Genomic DNA, 26287 nt, shown 5'->3' on the forward strand with positions numbered 1-26287 from the left:
CCCATAAGGAATGCTTTCATATCTTCCCATTGTTCCCAATGTTGCCCAGTGGATGTTAGAAATATGGAATCTTTATTTTTACGTTAAATTATTTTACTTGTAGTCCATTGAGAGACACTATAGACCCACCTTTTGCGCTCTGATAGTGTTAGTTGTTAACATGTTACTTCTTGTTTGTTTCTATTCTCACTGATTTTTGTTTTATATTCCTCCTATTGCGGGGCTGTGTTGGTCAAATAACTTCACCTTGTGTAGCTAGTAGATATATAGGACCTCATTCAGAGTCGGTCGGTCTGAATGAGGGGAGGACGTCTTGAATTTTCAAGACGTCCTCCTTTGCGGTGGTAAGGCTGTGGGTTAACACCCACAGCCTTACGACCGCCTAAGGTGATGGTCGCGATGGTCAAGACCAGACCATCGCGACCATCGGAGCTTACGACGAGACCCTAGGGTAGGGCCTCCCTTGTCGTAAGCCCTGGAGAGCTTTCGGCTCTGTCTGAGCCGGAAGCTCTCCACTGACATCACTATTGATGTCAGTGGGGCCGCCCCCAAACGGTAGGCGTTCCCATGGGAACGCCCCCGTTTGGGCTGCCACCCCCCGGCCCGCCTTCCAAACGGGGCGAGCTGTCAATCAACATCGACAGCTCGCCCCCTTTGGATCTAGACCCGCTACGACCGGCGCTGTCGGTCGTAGCGAGTCTGCCGTGTTGCGCATGCTCTGTGGGGGGCCATCGACCTGGTCTGAGCGCATCGGCGCTAACGACCGGGTCTGAATGACCCCCATAGTGTGAAGGAACTTTAGCTGAATACACACTAGAATGACGGATTAGTCCATAGACTGACCTGCCGTCCTTGCGGATGATTGGTAAACTATACACACTTACCAATGGGCCGCTCTATGTGTCTGGTCTGACATCACAACTGGGCGGGAATTTAAATTTGCCAACCCAGTGGAGATGTCAGTTTTGGCGGGTCCTTGTAGCAAGTGTATGGACAGTCAGCGGGTCGCCCGTACACACAGCCAGATGCACCGATATGTCTTTCAAATATATTGTCATGGGCTGAACTGCAGGGCTGACCTGATATGTCTGTGAACGACGACGTTCACGGACCTATTGGATGTACACACCCACCGATGCATTGGCTATATATCACTCATTGATAGAACAAGAGATATATCGCCAAGTGTATACCCAACATTAGATGTATATATTTTTTATTATGAGCCTGGGTTCCTACACATACTGTTCTAGTGTCCTCAATGAACTATGAGAAAAGGATTTAATGTTAATACAGAAATCCATTGTTTCTTGCTTTTGTGTACAGCCTTCTTTGTGTCCCTGGATTTGGTGGTTGTCTATATTCAAGGTCAGGTTTCCTGAAATATTGTCTTAACTCCAACATATTTTTCTCTATAGAATATTGTGTGTCAAGGCTGTGTTATTGTGTGATATTTAGCTAGTTTCCGCCTTCAACTGTGTGTATTTCTTGGTCTTATATTTTTAAAAATCTAGTTTAATTTAATTAATGTAAGTGTATTAAAATCAGAAATGTAGATTATGTACAAAATGATACATGGCTGTGGAATCCTCCATGGTTACCGACAACGAAGTATCGCTTTTTTAAATATGTGTTTGTGTAGCTTACACACTTCTACTACAAGCAATAGTTCACCTCTAAATCTAGTTTCAGGCTAGACACTATATCCTATTTACATATTCTTTGTATCCTCACAGAGCACAGCACTGAACACATCCAGCAGAATGGACAATGGCTGAGGACTGCGCAGAAACAAGACCCCTCACGTTCCCCTCTAACTATATCCAGGTACCTGATTGTTTAATACATGTACATGCATCAAATACTGTTATTGTGGTAAAGTGTTGAAGTTGTATTTTCTGTATGGAGTGCAATTTCATGTTTCACATTTTGGACTTATTGTTGTTTTAATTTATTATTTCATTATATGGCCATTTTCTCTGTTGTGAATGGACTAGATATCTCTTTTTTTTTTTTTTTTTTTTAGTTCATGAAAAATAATGAATTTTTCTTTTATTTATTTACACTTCCAGCCACAAGTTTAAGAACACTCCCATTTCTTTTTCAGGGTCCATAGGAATTCACAAGGATACCATGGGCATAAAGTGGTTGGAGTGATCCAGGCACCAAAGAGTTAAGCTTTCAGCTCCCAGGATACCCCAGGCCCTCCTCCACAGATGAAGAAATACCCAAGTGGGTATATACAGACGCTGGAATGAGCTGTTGATCTAGCAGCTACTACAATAAGGGACGTCACTCCCTACAAAATAAAAGACAAAAACACAGATAGCAGCGCTAAAAAATGAATGAATGATCAATGCAATTCTGTGCCAATAAATAAACAACAATTTAATAATTAAAATGACATGATATTATTCATGTTGTATAGAATATAAAACAAATAGTTGCATTGACAAACAATCTCACCCACACCTTTATATTGGAAAGTCCTGATGATGACGGGCTATTGACAAGTTCTTGTTAAATGACCAATTGAATAAATGGAGGTTGAGAATGGTGAAGTCCTCCTGGTGTCCGCTAGAGGGATATCTCTTAGTATATTCACTGGGTCCTCAATATTGCGGTATCCATAGGGAACAGATTTATATCCCACCAAATATATTTCCTTAATGGCTGATGCCTTTATTTGAAAAGTTATTGCAGGGCAATATGCTTTGTAGTTATCCGCTAGAGGAAGATCCTTTTCTGCAAAATCAGTATAGCAGGTCCTCAGAATATTGCGGCATCCACATGCAAGCAATATTTCCATTTATTCAATTGGCCATTTAACAAGAACTTGTCAATAGCCCGTCATCATCAGGACTTTCCAATATAAAGGTGTGGGTGAGATTGTTTGTCAATGCAACTATTTGTTTTATATTCTATACAACATGAATAATATCATGTCATTTTAATTATTAAATTGTTGTTTATTTATTGGCACAGAATTGCATTTATCATTCATTCATTTTTTAGCGCTGCTATCTGTGTTTTTGCCTCCTCCACAGATACCCCGCCCCTGCCCACAGGCATTCAGTTTTTCGGTTGGCGCGGCAGGATTCAGACGCACCTTTATACAGGGGGACTGCTTAGGCAGTCCCAAGATTTAATTTTGTTTTATTTTTATTCCTATGTTTTAGAGTTTGCAGTGCTGAGTGTCTTAATAGACGCCTGCACTGCGACTCAGTCTACTTCCGCCGGGCCGCAACACCAGTAACAGGTCCGATGATTTCAGCAGGTCACGGCAGGGCTAGCTAGCGGCGATGCTGGGGCCCGGACTGAAACCAGACGCACCGGGGCCTTATTGTCTGACGCCGGGGATCGGCAGCAGACATTTCTGCTGCCATAAGGCCAGCGTACCCGCCCGGTTGACGCAGCTTAGGGGAGGTAGGCTCTCCCCCGGCAGCTCCTCCCCCAACACAGATGCAGATCCATCAAAGGTTTTCCCGCGTCTGGACTACCAGTCCCTGTACAGGAGCCATATTGGGTGTCTTCCTTGTCTCAGGTGATGACGCAGCTAGTGGATCATTTGGCTACTCCCACGCTGCCTTCTCTAATGGGATACCCACAGTAGTTTCAGCATGCTATGTTTGTCCCCCTTATACATCTTTCCTGGATGGTTGTTTATGCCCACTCAAGTCAGAGTATGGCTCAGTCGGCTACTCTGGCAGCTTCATAATGTGCTGGTCTGACATCAACAGCTACATTGAAGTTTAGGTAGTCTTCTTTTCGGTCCTTTCACGCTCAGGGACGAGCCAAAGGACAGTCTTCCTCCAGGCCGTCTAGTTCTGGACCACCAAGCAGCAAACTAAGAGGTCCTGGCCGGCCAGACGTCCAGCTTCTAGGCCGGACGACAAACCTTCTGCCTGATGGGGTGGGCCTCCCCAGAAGTTTTTTTGCACAACTCCCCCATCAGATTCTATCAAGGCCTTGGCCCTCCAGTAGGCCATTTACTCCCTATTGCGGGCAGGGGTGATAAACCCGGTTCCTGTGGTTCAACAAGGAAGGGGTTTTTATTCCAATCTATTTTTGGTTTAGAAACCAAATAGGTCTCATTGCTCTATTCTAAATCTGTAAACCCTCAACAAGTTTATCCATGTACCCAAGTCCTGTATGGAGACTCTTCGATTAATTATTTTGGCAATGGAACCTGGGGATTTTATGGCTTCACTGGACATTCAGGATGCATATCTGCATGTACCTATTACGCCATCCCACCAACAATTTCTATGGTTTGCTGTCCTGCAACAGCATTACCAATTTCAGGCACTGCCCTTTGGTCTATCAATGGCCCCTCGAGTCTTCACCAAAATAATGCAGCTATGAGGGAAGTGACAAACATTCTGATTTGGGCAGAACATCATCTTCCACATATCTCGGCAATATTCATCCCGGGAGTCTTTAACTGAGAAGCAGACTTCCTAAGTTGTCAGGAAGTACACACCGGTGAGTGGGATCTCCACCTGGGGTTTTTTCAACTCCTGGTGAACAAATGGGGCCTACCAGATATAGACCTCATGGCCTCACGTCACAACCACAAGGTCTTCAGGTGCGGGTCCAGGACCAGAGACCCCTCAGCAGCCTTCGTGGATGTGCTGGCAGTGCATTGCTACTTCAGGCTGGCGTATCTCTTCCCTCTCATTTCCCTCCTCCCAAGGGCCGTCAGGAAATTCAAGCAGGAAGGAGGAACAGTGATACTAGTAGCTCGTGCTTGGCCCAGATGCCATTGGCTCACGACATACGGAATCTATCCATAGACACTCTGTTTCCTTATCCTCTATGGCCGGATCTGTTAGTGCAGGGTCCCTGCCTGCATGTGGACTTACCCCGTCTGTCTTTGACGGCGTGGCTCTTGAGTCTTCCATCTTAAGAGCCAAAGGTTTCTCCAGCTCTGTGATTCAAATCATGCTTAGGGCACGAAAACCTTCCTCTGCCCGCATCTATTACAGAGTTTGGCTTTCTTTTGGTCAATGGTGTTCCCACAGAAAGTATGACCTGAAGGTTTTTAGGGTTTCCTGGGTACTTCCTTTTTTGCAGGCTTGGTTAGACCTCTGTCTTTGCCTGGCCACCATGAGAGTACAGGTTTCTGTGTTGTCATTTTGGTTCCAGCGAAGATTTGCTTCTTTGCCGGATGTTAGAACTTTTTTACAGGGTGTTCTACGAGTTCAGCCACCCATTGTCCCATGTCCTTGGTTCTCAAGGGGCTGCAAGTTCCCCCATTTGAAACTCTGGACCCAGTAGATTTAAAATGGTTGACAGTGAAGACACTTTTTCTCCTCGCTATCTCTTCTGCACGCAGAGTCTCTGATTTGGCAGCGCTCTCTTGTCGCTCCCCATTTTTGATTTTTCACCAGGATAGAGCTGTTCTCTGTACACGGGTGGGTTACCTTCCTAAGGTAGTATCCTGTTTTCATGTCAATGAAGAGATTGTGGGTCCAGCTTTTCAGTCTTCATATCTTTCTGTAGGTGAAGCCTCCCTGGATGTCGTTCGTGCTCTCCGTATCTGTGTGGATCGTACAGACTCTTTTAGAAAATTGGACACTTTTTTTGTGTTATATGGTTTTCACAAACGAGGCTGGCCAGCTAACAAACAAACTCTGGCTTGATGGTTACGTATGGCTATCTCTCAGGCTTGCACGCAGGCTGATCTCCCTGTTCCAAACACGGCGACAACACATTCTACCCGGTCTGTGGGACCATCGTAGGCGTTCCATCGTGGTGCCTCTGCTGAACAATTGTGCAAGGCAGCCACGTGGTCTTCTATTCACACTTTTCTTAGGTTCTGCACCTTTGATACTTTTGCATCTCTGGGTGCTTCATTTTGGCGATGGGTTCTTCTTTCTGCTCAGGAGCATCCCCACCCTTAGGAGAACTGCTTTAGGACATGCCCATGGTATCCCTGTGGATCCTTATGGACCCTGAAGAAGAAAATAAGAGTTATGGCAGTCCTACCTTTAAGTCTTCGAGGTCCATAGGGTCCACAGGGCACCCACTCTGACGCACCTGGCTGCATTGGGTCATTTTACCTTCGGTTACAGATTCCCTCATTTTCTGTGAGTGTTTCTGGTGTACAATTGTTCTTCCTTCTCTTCCCTTGGGCTTGTTTACAAAACTAAATGCCTGTGGCCAGGGGCGGGGTATATGTGGATGAGGACCATGGGCCATCCTGGGAGCTGAAAGCTTAACTGTTTGGTGCCTGGATCACTCCAACCACATTATCTCCATGGTATCCCTGTGGACACTATGGACATCGAAGAAAAAGAGTTAACAAATGTAAGTCTACCATAACTCTTATTTTTTGTGCAGGTAAGTTCTGGTACTGCATGACGACACCTTTTCTGGGGGTGGGATCGGGATCAGCAGTGGCATCTTTGCTTAGCACAAAGTGGCTGACATGCAGACCAGTAACATGCATGACAACCTTTTGAGACCACCTCAGAGAAGGGCAGATGTATGAAGCACTGGAAATTGATAAAGTGGAGAGTGATAAACGAACATCCACTCAGCTCCTAACTGTCATGTTACAGACTATGGCCCCTATTTAACAACAAAGGCAAATATCCATGCATTACTTGCTCCCATTCACGGTTACAGGACTTTCTTCAGGCTGCAAACACTCTATGGAATGCCTTACCACGCACAATAAGACTTACCTCTAATCTTCAATTCTTCAAGCGTTCCCTGAAAACTCACCTCTTCAGACAAGCTTATCAGATTCCATAACCGACCACATAACCTTCATAACTTCCATGTCTTATTACATCCCCTCTCACAGTCCACACATAACCTCACACATTGGGCGGAATTCAATTGTTTTTATCCCCTATCGCGCCCGACGGAGCTATTCTATTCTTGCTCCTGTCGGGCGCGATCAGCTGCCAACCGCTACATTTCAGCTCGCAGCCCCTGGGGGATGAGAGCTGAAATGTGCGAAAAGTGACATGTTTGGGCGCCCAAACATCACTTTTCGCGAACGCGCCCAGCACTTTGGTTGGGTTTAGCTGCTTTACGCGGCTAAACCTGACCTCTATGGGCGCGATCACGGCGAAGAACGGCAGCAATTGAATGGCGGCCCGCGATCTCCTGTCACTTTAGACGGGAGATCCGGACCGCGTAATCAATTGAATTCCGCCCATTGTCTTTCTTTCACATACTCCTGACATTTGGCCAACATTCCTGTGTGACTGGATCATGCAGCCCACCAAGAAACGCTGCATTCTGGTTGGACCAAATTTCAATATATAGCACCTATCCTTGTGTATCAGTGCCTATTTCCCTATAGATTGTAAGCCTGCAAGCAGGGCCCTCTTACCTCTATGTCTGTCTGTTATTACCCTGTTTTGTTCTATAAATGTTTCCAATTGTAAAGCATAACGGAATATGCTGTGGTATATAAGAAACTGTTAATAAATAAATAAATAAAATACCAGCGGAATTTTTTTAGTTTAGTGTCATGTTTAGATAGTAACGAAAACTCCACTGGTATTTACCAATACTTACCCCTCTGGTGAGGTCCCACGAAGTCTTCCTCCCCGGTGAGGTCCTCTGCTGGGCTGCTGCGCATGTGCGATGGTCCGTCTGCGCATGTGCATGACACTGGGACCTGGCGGTGTCTGGAAGGCTTCGCGATGTCTCCATTGCCGGCAATGGGAACCGCATCGCACTCACCATTTAAAGATGGCGAGAGTGATGCTTGACAAACAGTGGTAATCTTAGATTACCACTGTTTGTTAAATCCAGAAAGGATGGCATAACCCCTTTAGAGCTCGCTAAATGCTTCATTGTTAAATAGGGACCTGTGTTTGAAAAATGACAGTTGGGAGCTGATTGATCATTTATCACTCTCCAATTTATCACTTCCCAGAGCTTCATAAATCTGCTCCAGAGAGCTATGTGAACCCATATTAATAGCTGAGACACTCAACCAAACCTCACTATTGTTACAAAAGTATATTATTATGAGCTGTTTGTATTTTCCTGAACTGTAACCAGCCTGCATAGTCGACATTGGCATGCAGATGTGTCCACATACACCTATCCTCGAATTACGCCACATAGCCTCATTTAGTGTGCCACAGAATTAGATGCTCCACACCACAACACTAGTCTTAAGTACCTAGTACTCTATAACTGAGCTAAAATTGAGGAACAAGTACAGAATCTAGGGTAAAAAGGCAAAAGACCGGTCTGATACGAGTGACCTGCGCCATGCATTTTTATGCTTAGTTATGACTTTAAACCAGTTCCTTTGCTACAAAAATACTAATCCCAAATTCCAAGGACACTATATGCAAAGTAAGATGCAACTAGCAAAATTGAGGAAAAAGTATTCAGTCCACGTAAAAAGCCAAAAGATATGTCTGATATGAGTGACCTGAACCATGCATCATTATGCTTTATCTGCGACTTTATACTGATTCATTTACAACAAAAAAACTAACCCAAAATACCTATTACACTATTAACAACAATGAATCCTAAGTACCTATTGCACTATATGCGAACTAAGACACAAAATTGAGGAAAAAGTTCACGGGTCGGGGCTCTCTCTTGTCATATGGGGCAAACAGGGTTGGTGTATGATCACACATCTATAGTTCTGTATGTTACCCTCTGTACTTCTTTACTGGAACTTTTTTTTTTACAAAAAAATAAAACACTGGTTAATGGAGATTGAGCCATAGCCGGGTCTTGGCTCTATGGAGGTGGTAGTGAACTTAAAATTCATAAAAGATCATATTGTATGGAAGCCAACATAAAATCTATGGTAGTCAATGGGTGTGGGCGGTACATTATGGTCAGTATATTGAAGTGTAAATCTGTTGCAGTATTGGTTTGAGGACATAATGTTATGGTAGCATTTTATAAAGTTGTCTCTTTAGAGGCTCATTTCTTATTTCTCATAATCTGTGGCCAAGCTGCTACTAGTGGGATGGAAAGGAATTTGCAGGATTTGTAAAAGACCTGTTACATTTGAATATGAAATAGAGTATGTCAATATTCCTTGAATGCCTGCTTGACTATGTTAAGGTTTTGTTTTAATGATCATAGTGAGAAGTACAGACAGATAAGATTGTTCTTTTACTCAGTGGCCAAGGATAAAGCAGGAATAAGGGAAATTTTATTTTTATTTAACAGGTTTAGTTACATTTCTGCAGAATTTTTCTGAGCAGATTAAAAAAAGTTAAGTTGTGTATTTTCCCAGGATTCTCTTTTACTAAAGTGTACCCCTGCTTTGTTAAAACAAGACACAAATTATACCCAAACATTGCCTGTGAAACCTAAGTGGTTTCTATTAAATATATTCGGTCAAACATGACAAAAAGACTTGAGGCTGTAATTGCTGCCAAAGGTGCATCAACAAAGTATTGAACAAAGGCTGTGAACACTTATGTACATGTGATTTCTTAGTTTTTTTTTATAATTAAATTTGCAAAAATCTCAAAAAAACTTTTTACACGTTGTCATTATGGGGTATTGTATGTAGAATTTTGAGGACAAAAATGAATTTATTCCATTTTGGAATAAGGCTGTAACATAACAGAATGTGGAAAAAGTGAAGCGCTGTGAATACTTTCCGGATGCACTGTATATCAACAGACAGGGAGGAACCAGGAGTCCTTTGGCTATGGCAGAGAACACCCAGATTATGATGTGGGCAGAGAGATTTGTTCCAGCCATATTGGGCATTTTTGTCCCAGGGATGAACAACTGGGAGGCCGACTTTCTCAGTCGGCACAGGGTTCACCCAGGGAAATGGTCCCTGCATCAGGACATATTTAACATGATTGTGGAAGAATGGGGTCTGCCAGAGATAGATCTCATGGCTTCCAGGTTGAACAGGAAGCTTCAGAGTTACGGGGCGCTGTCCAGAGACCCACAAGCAACTCTGGTGGATGCCCTAACAGCCAAGTGGTCCTTCCACTTCGGGTTTCTTTTTCTTCCAATTCCCATGCTCCCGCATGTAATCAAGAGGATCAAGCGAGAAAAAGCTCATGTCCTTCTAATAGCACCAGACTGGCCACGGAGGTCGTGGTACTCGGATCTTATGTCTATGATGGACAACCAACCGTGAAGACTTAAACTAAGAGAAGATCTACTGTCACAAGGTCCATTCCTCCATCCCAATTTACCTCAATTGGCTTTAACGGCATGGCACTTGAGACCAGTCTTTTGAGGTCCAAGGGGTTTTCTTTAGCCATTATCCAGACTAGGTTACAGGCTCATAAGTCATCCACTTCTATGATTTATTATATGGTGTGGAAAGCTTACATCCAATGGTGTGAAACTGGGAAGGTTTCTGCCTCCCAGTTTCGCTTGCCGCTTTTACTTTCTTTTTTTTTACAAGAGGGATTGTCCAAGGGCCTTTGCCTATCTTCCCTGAGGGGTCAGGTGTCGGCTTTGTGTATATTTTTTTCAAAGACGTCTGGCATCCATACCAGATGTCAGAACTTTCATGCAAGCAGTATTGCATGTCCAGCCACCTTATGTTTCAACAGTCCCGCCTTGGGACCTTCATTTGGGCTCCTTTTGAGCCACTTGAGAAGGTGGAATTAAGGTGGTTAACTTGGAAAGTAGCTTTTCTTTTGGCAATCGCCTCAGCTTGCAGAGTTTCGGAGTTGGCGGCTTTGTCAGCTAACTTTCCCCTTTTTGAGTTTTCATAAGGACTGAGCGGTTCTCCGTACTCTGCTATCCTTTATTCCTAAGGTGATTTCAAGATTTCACCTAAATCAGGAGATTGTGGTTCCAGTATTGCATCCACCTGATCCAGAGAGTCATGTCCGTTTTCTGGATGTGGTACGAGCACTCAAAATATATGTGGATAGGACTTCTGCCTTGCGTAAGACAGACAGCTTGTTAGTATTTTATGATGTCCATAAAAGAGACTGGCCAGCTACTAAGCAGTCTATTGCTCGTTGGATTACTTCCACTATCAAGCAGGCCTATATAGCCTTGGGCGAGTCAGTACCTGATCCTATTCGCGCACATTCGTCTCGGGCTTTGAGTGTTCCTGGGCAGCTCGGCAGGGTGCCTCGATTGAGCAGTTGAGCAGGACGGCCACCTGGTTCTCGGTGCACACATTTACTAAGTTTTATTGGTTCCACACATTTGTGGCTAAAGATGCGAGTTTTGCTCGCACGGTTTTGCGTACAGCATTGCATGTGCGTAATACCCCTCCATCTTGAGGCTTGCTTGGGGAAGTCCCAGCGTCAGTGCTTCCCAGATTGGATGAAAGAGGAAACAAGATTCTGGGTTACTCACCCTAGAATCAATTCCTCTGAGACCATCTGGGAATCACTGAGTTCCCTCCCTGTTGGATTCTTATGTTCATCTCTTATTTTTCTCCTTTGGCTTTGCTAGTCAGATAACTGGAGAGCTAGAGAAAGGGGAGGCATATAAGGGAGCTTCAGTCAGTCAATTATTTTTAGTGCCGACTTCTCGGCCCCTCCCTCATATCCCAGCGTCAGTGATTCCCAGATGGACTCAGAGGAATTGATTCTATGGTGAATAACCCAGAATCTTATTTACTTTTGCCTAACATTAATTATTATATTTCAAGTAGAATGACAAGAACCCTCTTATTTTATATATTTTACTATTTTTCATACATTTACAGAATTTTTTTTTATTTCTAATTTTTAAATCTTTAATGTATTTTTTTTTAGAAAAAGGTCATTTTTATTTATTTACCATAAAATTAGAGGTTTAAGTAATGTCAATTACGAACATCACAATAGCTGTATTATGTTTACTTTTGTCCTTGTATGAACCTTTTATACTCAGGATAACACTCCCTATTGTGATGATAAAGGTGAGAATCTAAAATCCCCCCAAAAATTAAATCTAGAAGTATAGGCAGGGTCGTATAATTCATGAATAAGGCTGATTAGGCTGAAGATTCAAGGCATACTCTTAGTCAGCTGAGGTTTGGTTTGAGACAATGGGGGGGAGACAGCGGACCAATAGTGCATTAGAGTCAGGGTTGTTACACCTCCATGAGAGGACACGTGACCGCCGCCATCACAGCTGCTGTCAGTGGCGCTACCTGGTGGAAGTTCTTTCTCCTCCTGGTCATCTTATATATATCTTATATATCCCATTACCAGTGTGTGACTGCACTATCAGTAGATGTTACAATACAGACACGCCACTTGTAGATATCACCACTATTTGAAATACAGACAGTGGAACATCCTAAAGGAGCCAGCTTATCTCGCCAACAACCTCTCTGACAACAAACTTCCCACACTGGACATTATTGGTCATTTAATGTACTTTTAATTGGGATTGTCTGGAGCACTGTGTCTCAATTTTTAGTAATCTAATAAGTAGAAACTATACTGAATTCAGTCACTTCATTATTGCCCTAGATACCATATACTCTGCTCAAATTCATCTTTTGGCCACACTGTATTAGACCATATGTACTGTTGATCATTTTCTACTCAAGTAAACATACAGGACCTGTAGTGGGGTGAAAGCTTTAAGTGCCGGAGGGGGCACAAAATACCTGAATAGCCTAGGGGCCCGGCTATGGGTTAATACGGCCCTGAATATAGTGTACTCTTACCCAAATTTGTTTTATGCAGATTATTTTGTTTGATATGAATTTATTTCTTATATATGATTTTTTTCTTGTATTGTCAGGCACAATAAAACTAAATCTGATATCAGTGACATGGTGCGATCAGCAGATGTGATCTCCGCTAACAAGGAGGAAATGCTTCCCTTCCCAAAATTCGGCCTGCGTGACAATTTAATTAAGTCAGAGCTTATGAAGAAAGAACATACATATACCTCAATCAAAGATTTCAGGTATTGTAAAACGTCAGTTCTCTTTGTACCAGTAAAGGGGATTTGGTTCAGTACATGATACTAATAAACACTTTTCTACTTCAGGGTCCATAGGGTATCCACAGGATACCTTGGGGTATAGGTGTGACAGTCGCAGGGCACCAAAGAGTTAAGCTTTCAGCCTCCCAGGATGCACTAGGTCCCCCTCCTATACCCCGCCCCCGGGCCAAGGCACCTCAGTTTAGTTTGGTGCCCGGCCGGAGTCGGGTGCACCTGTTGGAGTGGGGGCTAGAAGAGCCCCTGAAGCTTTTTCTTCATGCAGCTGTGGCTGCACATCTGGATGAACAGCATGGACAGTCAGTCCTGACGTCCATGCTGTCTTCCCTACACCCCGCCGGTACCAGAACGCCGGTACTGATCCGGGGATGCTGGTGGGCGTCTGGGGTCACAGCTAGCGGTGACCCCAGATGCTCCGGACCATGGCCGGATTCAAGGGGGACAGAGGTAAGCAGCGGGGTCCCGCGGTGGGTCCCCGCTGATCACATGGTCCTAAGTCCCCAGGCAGGGGGCTCCCTGGGGACTGGCTGCAGCGTGGAGCCAGGCGACCAACCTGCGCTTCCACTACCCCCTGGGACAGCGGACCGCAGCAGAGCGGTAGCGCTGCGGCGTCCCAGGGGTTAAATGCATGCCAGGGGAGCGCGCCTTCCCTGTCTCACAGCCGGCGCCTCCCCCGCTGCACACAGCCCTCTCTGCACTGTGCTGACTGGTCCTGTGTCAGCGCTCCTCCCCCAGGCCAGCTTCTCTCTGCTCCTCGGCGGCCATCTTCTCTGCAACGCATGGTGAACGCTGCTGGAAGTCTGGAAGGAAGCATCGTGGTCTGGGTCCCCCCGCATACCTCTCCTCCGCTGTGGTCAGGTCTGTGTATGCAGCGCTGTGTCCTACCAGGCCCTGTGTCTGTGTAGTTGAGTGATCAGCGCTGTTAGTGCAGGAATTGTTATTTCTCTGCATTGTATGTGACTGTGCTAGCGCTGCCTGTAACTATTCTTCTCTAAACTGTCAGCTTTATTACTGTCCCTGTTCTTTCTGCTAAAGCCCTTGCGGTGCGGTGCTGCAGGGTGGTCTCTCGCCTATTTAATACTTAATTGGTGAGAGAGGTCACATACGTGGTGCCATCATGTCTGAAAGTGATTTTCCCCTCCGGCTACAGTGTACCACGTGCAAAGTACCGTTAGCGGAGGGGGAGGGTAGCGCGGAGGGCCTTTGCCGGCAGTGTTTGTCCATGGCGCGGCCTATTACGGTTACAGCACCGGTACAGGAGCCGCCCTGGGCTTGTTTCGCTCAGGCGTTAACAGCTTTAGTGGGCCAGTTAGCTCCGCAGCCCGCGTTTACTCCGATGGGTTTGTCCCAGCAGTCTGTGGTGTCGTCACCCATGCAGGGGTTCCCACGACAATTGGTGGTACCCCACAGTCTCCCTATTTCCCCGCTCCCGGGTTCTCAGGAGCCAGCGTGGGTTAACTCCCTGACGAGTTCTTTACAGCACTTGTCGGATGTGTTGCAAGGGGAGTCTGTGATGCGGCCTCATAAAAGGCCGGTGGCGTCTCTGTCCGCTCCTTATGAGGATGACGAAGGGACGTCTGATGATGGGGAGATTCTGGATCCTTACGATCAGGAACCTTTCCATACTAAGGACGCTGATGCTAAGTCCAAAGTATATATTCCTGGACTTATTCGGGCGTTCCGCACATCCTTGGTGATTGAGGACGAATTCCCCCAGCGGCTAAATCTAAGTATGCCTTTTTCAAAGATGTGAAGGGCGATGCCACAGTCTTTCCTCTTTCGGGTCAGTTGGTGGACCATTTAGAGGAGGCGTGGAAACAACCTGGCAAAAGATACCAGCCGCAGAGACGCCTGGCGGTGGCTTATCCGTTAGCGGATAATTATTTTGCTAAGTGTGAATCCCCTCCACAGGTGGATTCTCACGTGACCCGTCTTGTCCGTAGTGCCACATTGCCGATGCCATCCATGTCCTCCCTTAAGGATGCTACGGACCGCAAGGTAGAAATCTGCCTGAAGTCCGCTTATTCCCTTGCAGGGGGGGCAGCACGGCCGGCTATGGCCATTTGCTGGGTTGCCAGAGCGATGGAGCGCTGGGCGGATTCATTAGAGGCTTCTTTTGAATCCGACTGTCCGGCCGAACAAGCGGAGTTGATTGGCAATCTCCGTGATTCGGCCACCTACATCAACGAGGCGGCTCTAGACATTAGTACTCTGGTGTCTAGAATTTCTTCAGCAGCGGTAGCTGCTCGTCGCACCTTGTGGCTGCGATTCTGGAAGGCGGACGCAGATCCAAGAAAGGTCTGGAAGCGTTGCCGTTTACCGGAGAAGTTCTCTTCGGTCCGGATCTGGATAAGATTGTGGCCACGCTGGCGGCAGCCAAATCTGCTTGTCTCCCGTCGGCCGCTGCTCCTTCTGGTTCTGGACCATCGTCCTTTCGGTCATCTAGGGCCCAGGGCAGGCCCAAACCACAGTCGTTTCCTCGACAGGCTGGCCCTAATAAATCGGTCAAGCCCCGGAAACAGGCATGGAGTACCAGACGTCCGGCCCCCAAGCCAGATGACAAGCCTGCGGCCTGACGGTCCGGGTCTCCCCTTGGGGGATCCCAGGGTGGGAGGCCGCCTGCTGCAGTTCTCCCGGTGTTGGTCGTTCACTACGACAGACACTTGGGTTCTGGAGGTGGTCTCTCACGGGTACGCCCTCTCCTTCCGGCACAGACCCCCGGCTCGATTCTTCACCACGGGTCTACCATCAGACCGGAACAAGGCTACGGAGCTGCGGAAGGTATTGCACACTATGCTCCAGGCTGGAGTTATAGTGCCTGTTCCATTTTCCCAGAGGGGCCAGGGTTTCTATTCAAATCTATTTTTGGTACAGAAACCCAATGGGTCATATCGTCCAATTCTCAACCTCAAAGCACTCAACAAGTCTTTGCGGGTCCCGAAGTTTCGGATGGAGACCCTACGGTCCATCATTCTGGCGCTGGAACCTGGGGACTACATGGTGTCATTGGACATACAGGACGCTATGGCGGTCATGGCGGCTTCTCTGCGGCTGCAAGGAGTCCGCATGTTGCCGTACTTGGACGACCTGTTATTGGTGGCAGGATCTCCAGAGCTCCTGTTACACCACTTGGACCTGACCATTGCACTGCTGCAACGGCACGGCTGGCTAATCAACTGGCAGAAGTCCACTCTAATCCCGTCTCGGAGGATTCTGCATCTTGGAGCCTTATTGGACTCGGGACAGCAAAGGATCTTCGTGACGGAGGACAAGATCTCTGCTTTACAGTCAAGGGTGCGCAGTTGCCTGCACAGCCGCCGGGTGTCCTTACACTCGGCGATGAGGTTACTGGGCTCCATGGTGTCGGTGTTCGACATGGTGGAATACACCCAGTTTCACTCTAGACCTCTGCAGCACCTGATCCTGTCCAAGTGGAACGGGCTGCCTCAGTCTCTGAAGTTCCAGACGATTGTGCTCACCCCGGAGGTTCGCCTGTCCCTTGCGTGGTGGTTAAAGACGACCCACCTCAACAAGGGACGTCCGTTCTGGGTTCCAAATTGGGTCCTGTTGACAACGGACGCCAGTCTTCGGGGCTGGGGAGCAGTTTCGGGTCCACACTTGTTCCAGGGCAGGTGGACACCGACAGAAGCGGAGCTTCCAATAAATATCTTGGAACTCCGTGCGGTCTTCAATGCTCTCCTGCAGGCACAGCGGTTTCTCCAGGGTCACCCGGTGCAGGTCCAGTCGGACAATGCTACCACCGTGGCCTGCATAAACAGGCAAGGAGGAACTCGCTGTCGGGCGGCTCTCGTAGAGGTCTCTCGGATCCTGGTTTGGGCGGAGCGCAATCTTCCGGCCATATCAGCGGTCTTCATCCCGGGAGTGCTAAATTGGGAGGCGGACTTTCTAAGTCGCCAGGACGTTCATCCAGGGGAATGGTCCCTGCACCCGGACGTTTTTCAACTACTGGTGGACAGGTGGGGTCTTCCAGAAATCGACCTCATGGCGTCCCGGCACAACAACAAGTTGCCGGTGTACGGGTCTCGCACAAGAGACGAAGGGGCGTCTCTGGTGGATGCTCTGTCCGTCCGGTGGAGGTTCAGGTTCGCATACCTGTTCCCTGCGGTCTCCCTTCTTCCACGGGTAATCCGGAAATTCAAACAGGAAGGAGGGACGCTTCTGTTGATAGCTCCCGCGTGGCCCAGACGGCACTGGTTCTCAGACCTTCAGGGTCTGTCCGTGGACAGTCCTCTGCGGTTGCCGCTACGACCGGACCTTCTGTCTCAGGGTCCTTGTCTTCACCCGGACCTGACTCGGCTGTCTTTGGCGGCGTGGCTGTTGAGACGGCCATGCTGAGGTCCTGGGGGTTTGCCAGCTCTGTGGTGCGTACCATGTTACGAGCTCGGAAACCGTCTTCCGCGAGGATATACCATCGCGTGTGGCATACGTTCTTCCAGTGGTGTCGACCGAGAGGTTATGCACCGCGGGAGTTTCGTCTGTCTCGGATTCTCGCCTTCCTGCAAGCGGGACTAGATCATGGGCTTCGCCTTGCTTCTTTGAAGGTACAGGTTTCGGCCCTATCTGTCTGGTTTCACCGTAGGATTGCTACAATCCCGGATGTGCGCACCTTTATGCAAGGTGTTCTCCGTATTCAGCCGCCCTTTGTTCCACCTGTGGCGCCTTGGGATTTGGCTGTGGTCCTGAGGGCTCTCCAAGGACCGCCGTTTGAACCACTGGGCTCAGTGGATATTAAATGGCTAACAGCTAAGACTGTTTTCCTTCTGGCCGTTGCTTCAGCCAGACGTGTTTCTGAGTTAGGGGCTCTTTCTTGTAGACCCCCTTTCTTGGTTTTTCATGGGAACAGGGCAGTGCTCCGCACTCGGCCCGAGTTTCTTCCCAAAGTTGTTTCCCAGTTTCATGTTAACGAGGAAATAGTTGTTCCGGCCTTTAACTCACCGGGTCTTTCCGTGGGTGAGGCCTCTTTGGATGTTGTGCGGGCCTTAAGGACTTATGTTGACCGCACTTCTTTGTTTAGGAAGTCGGACGCTTTGTTGTCCTCTATGGCTTCTGTAAAAAGGGTTGGCCTGCTTCAAAGCAAACTTTGGCAGCCTGGATCCGTATGGCTATTTCTGAAGCTTATCTTCATGAAGGCCTACCGGTCCCTCCTTCTCTGAAGGCTCATTCCACTAGGTCTGTGGGTCCTTCGTGGGCAGCTCGACGTGGTGCCTCGGCAGTTCAGATCTGCAAGGCTGCTACGTGGTCTTCTGTCCATACCTTCGTGAGGTATTACAGGTTTGACACCTTCGCCTCTCAGGATGCTTCCTTCGGGCGGCGGATTCTCCTTTCTGCACAGGAGCGTCCCCACCCTTAAAGGATACTGCTTTGGGACATCCCCAAGGTATCCTGTGGATACCCTATGGACCCTGAAGTAGAAAATATGAGATATGGTAAGAACTTACCCTTGTTATCTCTATTTCTACGAAGTCCATAGGGTTCCACAGGACTCCCGCCCTGTCGCACCTGTGCTGCAGATGGGCTTTGCTCTGGTCACCGGTTTTCCGTCTCCCTCTGGTGAGAATGTGATTCTTGTATGTGTCCAGATCTTTGTTCTCTCTCTTCCTTCTCCTCCTACGGCCTATGGCTTGGTAACTAACTGAGGTGCCTTGGCCCGGGGGCGGGGTATAGGAGGGGGACCTAGTGCATCCTGGGAGGCTGAAAGCTTAACTCTTTGGTGCCCTGCGACTGACGTCACACCTATACCCCAAGGTATCCTGTGGAACCCTATGGACTTCGTAGAAATAGAGATAACAAGGGTAAGTTCTTACCATATCTCATATTATAATTCATTCAGTTTTTTTTTCAAATGAAGGTCTAGCATACAGATATGTCCTCATACACTATTGTTGCAGTCACTCCAAATAGAGATCACCTGTAGTGATCACAAACAAGCAAAAACAATAATGGTGTTGCGCTAATTGATAGTATAATTAATTGTAAGCAATAGTTTAGCATGGCAAAAAATAAATTCAAGACACCAAGTATGTGTATCAAAACAGTAATTTTATTTTTATATATATATATATATATATATATATATATATATATTTCTACATCAGGATCCATAGGGTATCCACAGGATACCTTGGGGGCATAGGTGATGACGTCAGTCATCGGGCACCATAGAGTTAAGCTTTCAGCCTCCCAGGATGCACTAGGGTCCCCCTCCTATACCCCGCCCCTGAGCCAAGGCATCTCAGTTTCGTTGGTGCCCGGCTCGGAGTCGGAGCACCAGTTTAGAGGGGGGCTAAGGATAGCCCGTGAAGTTTTCTTCAAGGCAGCTGTGGCTGCCCATCTGGAAGTACAGCATGGACAGTCACTACTGACGTCCATGCTGTCTTCCCTACACCCCCGCCGGTACCAGAACGCCGGTACTGATCCGGGGATGCTGGTAAGCATCTGGGGTCACAGCTAGCGGTGACCCCAGATATTTTGGACCATGGCCGGATTCAAGGGGGCACCAGGTAAGCAGCAGGGTCCCGCGGTGGGTCCCCGCTGAACACATGGTCCAGAGTCCTCAGGCAGGGGGCTCCCTGGGGACTGGCTGCAGCGTGGAGCCAGGTAACAACTTGCGCTTCCACTACCCCCCTGGGACAGCGGACCGCAGCTGAGCGGTAGCGCTGCGGCGTCCCAGGGGTTAATTGCATGCTAGGGGAACGCGCCTTCCCTGTACACAGCCGGCGCCTCCCCCGCTGCACACAGCCCTCTCTGCACCTGCCGATTGGCCCTGTGGAAGCGCTCCTCCCCCAGGCCGGCCTCCTCTCTGCTCCTCGGTGGCCATCTTTACAGAAGCATGGTGAACGCTGCTGGAAGCTGCTGATCGGTGGCATCGTGGTCTGGGTCCCCCGTCATACCTCTCCTCCGTTGAAACAGGTCTATGTATGCAGCGCTGTGTCCTACCAGGCTCTGTGTCTGCGTAGTTGAGGATCAGCGCTTATAGTGCAGGGATTAATTTCTTTGCATTGTATGTGACTTCTGCTAGCATCTGCTGCCTGTACTTTCACTTTCTACTGTCAGCCATTTCACTGTCCCTGCTCTTCTTCTGCTAAAGCCCTTGCGGTGCGGTGATTGCAGGGTGGTTCTCCCACTATACTAACGAGTATCAGTGAGAGGGGTCACATACTTACCATCATGTCTGAGAGTGAATTTCCTCTCCAGCTTCTGTGTACTACGTGCAAGGTACCAATAGCGCAGGGGGAGGGTAACGCGGAGGGGCTATGTCGGCAGTGTTTTTTTATTGACGCTGCCAATTACTGTCACAACTCTGGTACAGGAACCGCCCTGGGCTTGTTTCGCCAAAGCGCTTACAACACTAGTGGGCCAATTAGCTCCGCAACCTGCGTTCTCACAGATGGGATTGTCCCAGCAGTCAGTGGTGTCGTCAGTCATGCAGGGTTTCCCGAGACAACTGATGGTACCACACAGTCTCCCTATTTCCCCTCAGGTCTCTCAGGAGCCTGCGTGGGTTAATTCACTGACAAGTTCTGTACAGCATTTGTCGGACGTGTTACAAGGGGAGTCTGTGTTGCGGCCACATAAGCGGCCGGTGGCGTGTCTGGGGGTCATTCAGACCCGCTCGCGAGCGAAGGTCGCTCGCAAGCGGGTCGATGTTGGGCGAATGTGCACGACGGAGGGAGCTCCGTCATGCGCATGCGCGAGACCCGGCGAGCGTCGAGAAATACGTTGCTCGGGGTCTCGCACCAAAGGGGGCGTGCTGTCGATGGTGACTGACAGCACGCCCCTTTGGTGGGCGTGCCGGGGGCGTGGCTGCCAGACGGAGGCGTTCCCATGGGAACGCCTACCGTCTGGATCCGGCCCCACTGACATTACTAGTGATCCGGCTCTGAATCAGGCCCTCTGTCCGCTCCTTATGAGGATGACGACGTGACGTCCGATGATGGGGAGATTCTGGATCTATCTGACCAAGAACCTCTCCGTGCTAAAGAGTCGGACGCTAAGTCCAAGGTTTATATTCATGGCCTTATTCAGGCAGTACGCACAGCTTTAGTTATTGAGGATGACGTTCCTCCGGTCCAAATATGCCTTTTTTAAGGATATTAAGGGTGACGCCACAGTATTTCCTCTTTCGGGTCAGTTAGTAGACCATTTAGAGGAGGGTGAAACATCCTGGTAAATGGTATCAGCCTCAAAGATGCTTAGCGGTGGCTTACTCGTTTGCGGATAATTATTTTTCTAAGTGGGAATCCCCTCCACAGGTGGATTCTCATGTGACACGTCTAGTCCGAAGTACCACATTGCCCATGCCCTCCATGAAGGATGCTACAGACCGTAAGGTGGAGATCTGCCTAAAGTCCATTTATTCCCTTGCAGGGGGGCATCCAGACCGGCTATGGACGTATGTTGGGTAGCCAGAGCTATGGAGCGCTGGGCCGATAGTTTGGAGGCGTCTTTGGATTCTGACTGTTCGGCTGAACAGGCCGAGTTGGTAGGCAATCTCCGGGATTCGGCCACTTACATCAATGAAGCGGCCTTGGATATCAATACCCTAACTTCTCGGATTTCTTCGGCAGCTGTAGCTGCTCGTCGCACCTTATGGTTGCGATCTTGGAAGGCGGACGCTGATTCCAAAAAGGGCTTGGAAGCTTTGCCTTTTAATGGTGAAGTCCTATTTGGTCCGGATCTGGGCAAAATTGTAGCCACGCTGGCGGCAGCCAAATCTGCATGTCTCTCGTCTGCTGCGGTCCCTTCCAGTTCAGGTACGCAGTCCTTTCGGCCTTACAGGGCCCAGGGTAGGCCTAAAGCACAGTCTTTTCCCCATCAGGCTGGCCCCCAAAAATTGTCCAAGCCCCGGAAACAGGCCTGGAGTACCAGACGTCCGGCCCCTAAGTCAGATGACAAGCCTGCGGCCTGACGGTCCGGGCCACCCTTTAGGGGATCCCAAAGTGGGAGGCCGCCTGTTGCAGTTCGCCCAGTGTTGGTCGATAACCACGACAGACATTTGGGTTCACGAGGTGGTTTCTCATGGGTATGCCCTCTGCTTTCGGCACAGGCCTCCATCCCAATTCTTCACCACGGGCCTTCCATTAGACCCGAACAACAAAGCCGTGGAACTGCAGAAGGTTTTGCACACTATGCTCCAGGCTGGAGTTATAGTGCCTGTTCCATTCTCCCGGAGGGGCCAGGGTTTCTATTCCAATCTATTTTTGGTGCAGAAACCCAATGGGTCGTACCGTCCGATTGTCAACCACAAGGCCCTCAACAAGTCATTGCGGGTGCCGCGTTTTCGGATGGAGACCCTACGGTCCATCATTCTGGCGCTGGAACCTAGGGATTACATGGTGTCATTGGACATACAGGACGCTTACCTGCATGTCCCTATTCTTTTACGCCATCAACAGTTCCTCAGGTTTGCAATCCGCAACGATCACTTCCAGTTTCGGGCGTTACCTTTTGGCCTGGCGACAGCACCACGAGTGTTCAAAAAGGTCATGGCGGCTTATCTGCGGCTGCAGGGAGTCCGCTTGTTGCCGTACCTAGACGATATTCTGTTGGTAGCAGGATCTCCAGAGCTCCTTCTACGCCACTTGGACCTGATGATTGCAAGTTCTGCAACGTCACGGCTGGTTAATAAACTGTCAAAAATCCACCCTGATGCCGTCTCAGAGGATTCTGCACCTCGGAGCCTTATTGGACTCCAGTCAGCAGAGGATCTTTGTGACGGGAGAAAAGATCTCTGCCTTACAGTTGAAGGTGTGCAGTTATCTGCAGAGTCGCCGAGTGTCTCTGCACTCGGCGATGAGGTTACTGGGCTCCATGGTGTCAGTATTCGACATGGTGGAATATGTCCAGTTTCACTCCAGACCTCTGCAGCAATTGATCCTGTCCAAATGGAATGGACTGCCTCAGAGTCTAAAGTCCCAGACGATGGTACTCACTCCGGAGGATTGCCTGTCCCTGGCCTGGTGGTTGCAGACGACTCATCTCAACCAGGGTCATCTGTTTTGGGTGGCGAACTGGGTCCTGTTAACAACGGACGCCAGTCTTCAGGGCTGGGGAGCGGTCACTGGTCCACACTTGTTCCAAGGCAGGTGGACTCAGGCAGAACAGGAGCTTCCAATAAACATCTTGGAACTCTGCACGGTTTTCAAGGCTCTTCAGCAGGCACATCGGGTTCTCCAAGGTCACCCCGTGCAGGTCCAGTCGGACAACGCCACCACCGTGGCCTACATAAATTGGCAAGGAGGAACCCGAAGTCGGGCGGCACTCGTAGAGGTGTCCCGCATCCTGGTCTGGGCAGAGCGCAATCTCCCGGCCATATCAGCAGTACTCATCAAGGAAGTCCTCAACTGGGAAGCGGACTTTCTCAGTCGCCAGGACGTTCATCCGGGGGAGTGGTCTCTGCACAAGGACGTCTTTCAACTTCTGGTGGACAGGTGGGGTCTTCCAGAGATCGACTTCATGGTGTCACGGCACAACAACAAGTTGCCGGTGTACGGGTCTCGCACAAGAGACGAAAAGGCGTCTCTGGTGGATGCTCTGTCTGTCCAGTGGACGTTCCGGTTTGCTTATCTCTTACCTCCGTTTTCCCTTCTTCCACGGGTAATCCGGAAATTCAAACAGGAAGGAGGGACGCTCCTGTTGATTGCTCCCGCGTGGCCCAGGTGGCACTGGTTCTCAGACCTTCAGGGTCTGTCCGTGGACATTCCTCTGCGGTTGCCGCTGCGACCGGACCTACTGTCACAGGGTACTTGTCTTCACCCGGACCTGACTCGGCTGTCTTTGACGGCGTGGCTGTTGAGACGGCCATGTTAAGGTCCAGGGGGTTTTCCAGCTCTGTAGTACGAACTGTGCTAAGAGCTCGGAAACCATCTTCTGCAAGGATATACCATCGTGTGTGGCATACGTTCTTCCAGTGGTGTCGACCGAGAGGTTATGCCCCTCGGGAGTTCCGTCTGTCTAGAGTGTTAGCTTTCCTACAGGCGGGACTAGACCATGGGCTACGCCTTGCTTCTCTGAAGGTGCAGGTGTCTGCCCTGTCCGTCTGGTTCCATCGTAGGATTGCTACAATCCCTGATGTGCGCACCTTTATGCAAGGTGTTCTTCGAATTCAGCCGCCCTTTGTTCCACCGGTGGCGCCTTGGGATTTAGCTGTGGTCCTGAGGGCTCTCCAGGGACCGCCGTTTGAACCACTGGGCTCAGTGGACCTTAAATGGCTGACAGCTAAAACAATTTTCCTTCTGGCCATCGCTTCGGCCAGACGTGTTTCTGACTTAGGGGTTCTCTCCTGTAGACCCCCTTTCCTGATTTTTCATGGGAACAGGGCAGTGCTGCGCACTCGTCCTGAATTTCTTCCCAAGTTTCACATTTCCATATTAACGAGGAAATCGTTGTGCCGGCTTTTAACTCACCTGATCTTTCAGTGGGTGAGGCCACTTTGGACATTGTGCGGGCCTTAAGGATTTATGTTGACCGCACTTCTTCGTTTAGGAAGTCGGACGCCTTGTTTGTCCTCTATGGCTTCCGTAAAAAGGGTTGGTCTGCTTCAAAGCAAACTTTGGCAGGTTGGATTCGTATGGCAATTTCAGAGGCTTATCTTCATGAAGGCCTTCCGGTTCCATCATCTGTGAGGGCTCATTCCACTAGGTCTGTGGGTCCTTCGTGGGCAGCTCGACGTGGTGCCTCTGCAGTCCAGATCTGCAAGGCTGCCACGTGGTCCTCTGTCCATACCTTTGTGAGGTATTATGCGTTTGACACCTTTGCCTCTCAGGATGCTTCCTTCGGGCGGCGGATTCTCCTTTCAGCACAGGAGCGTCCCCACCCTTGAAGGATACTGCTTTGGGACATCCCCAAGGTATCCTGTGGATACCCTTTGGACCCTGATGTAGAAAATATGAGATCTGGTAAGAACTTACCTTTGTTATCTCTATTTCTATGAAGTCCATAGGGTTCCACGGGACTCCCGCCCTGCCGCACCTGTGCTGCAGATGTGCTTTACTCTGGTCACCGGTTTTTCCATCTCCCTCTGGTGAGAATGTGATTCTTGTGTGTGTCCAGATCTTTCTTCTCTCTCTTCCTTCTCCTCCTCCGGCCTATGGCTTGGTACGTAACTGAGATGCCTTGGCTTGGGGGCAGGGTATAGGAGGGGGACCCTAGTGCATCCTGGGAGGCTGAAAACTTAACTCTATGGTGCCCGATGCCTGACGTCATCACCTATACCCCCAAGGTATCCTGCAGAACCCTATGGACTTCGTAGAAATAGAGATAACAAAGGTAAGTTCTTACCATATCATATATATATATATATATATATATATATATATATATATATAGTAAATACATCAATATTACAAGTAAAATATACAATATAAAAACCTATTTAATTAAGCAGTCTGTGCAGACTAATCTAATACATATCAAAAGAACCTCCTGATTCCTGATAAATTACTGCAAAAAAGGTTCACTATAGAATATCATGGAATAATTAATCTAACTAAAAAGCATACAGTTCTCACCAGACCATATTCCACATAAAGAGTCCTTGGAACCTCCTTATCCGACCTCCAGGTCTTATCGTGAGGTAACACTTGTTAATCTCCGTATGTTAATAGGAGAATACTGAGACAATAGCATCCACGCTGATGGAAAGAACTGTACTTTGCGGCAAGTGTAGCTGGTGGGGTATCCCCCAATAGACTGACCAATTGGTAGGTTATCCAGAAAAAGGAAAATTCTGAGGCTGTAATGAAGTCAGCACGTGACCGCCTGTTACCTTTCTCCGTCCTTTTCCAGGCCTGCAAACTCAGTCACAGCGTGTTTAGATAGCGCTCATGGCTCCCTTAGGGATATCCATGCTTGACCACAGATGATTTCATTAGTACATCAGTCAATTTGATTTACCCACCTGTGCTTAACCATGGATATATATCTAAAACCTGAACTGTTGGGGTGCCTTGTTTGGGAACCTCTACCTTAGATCATGAGCCAAAATGTGAAATGGACTAGAGCTGAAGGGACCTCATACGGGATGATTATACTTGCGTATATAGGTGTCCATACAGAAGCAAGATATAACACCTCATTGGAATTGAACGATTTACAAATAGATGTTAAATTAAACACTGATAGCAAAGCAATTTTTAAGTCGGTACTTGTGTACTTCACAGACTCATTGCAGAGACAGCCCAAGTGTCCTACACTCATTATTATTATTATTATTATCCATCATGGTAATGTCTAAATCCCCTTTACGGAGAGGATCCTGACGTCATCAGCCAGTGTCCAGCGTTATTCCCAGTGTCCAGCGTCATTCCCTACCATCCAAGTGGGCATAGAGGGGGCAATATAAGCTTGTAGCGAGCTGAGCTGACAACTTTCTTCT

General features: G+C 48.4%; 1 protein-coding gene and 1 long non-coding RNA gene across 3 annotated transcripts in view; one reads left to right on the plus strand and one right to left on the minus strand.

Annotated features, from left to right (window-relative positions):
- The window catches only part of LOC148542923 (uncharacterized), a 231071-nt gene that overhangs the window by 96695 nt on the left and 108089 nt on the right, over positions 1 to 26287 (minus strand). The gene's annotated exons all lie outside the window — the stretch shown is intronic.
- Positions 1 to 26287, plus strand: part of INPP5B (inositol polyphosphate-5-phosphatase B) — a 179305-nt gene that overhangs the window by 66383 nt on the left and 86635 nt on the right. For both annotated transcript variants that reach the window (XM_088462293.1, XM_088462292.1), the window contains 2 exons: positions 1737 to 1827; positions 12688 to 12855. In XM_088462293.1, coding sequence (XP_088318419.1) covers positions 1737 to 1827; positions 12688 to 12855 — 259 coding nt within the window. The remainder of the gene's footprint in view (positions 1 to 1736; positions 1828 to 12687; positions 12856 to 26287) is intronic.

This window comes from Taudactylus pleione, unplaced genomic scaffold, assembly GCF_031769625.1.
Source record: "Taudactylus pleione unplaced genomic scaffold, aTauple2 ptg000007l, whole genome shotgun sequence".
In the NCBI taxonomy this organism is placed as follows: domain Eukaryota; kingdom Metazoa; phylum Chordata; class Amphibia; order Anura; family Myobatrachidae; genus Taudactylus; species Taudactylus pleione.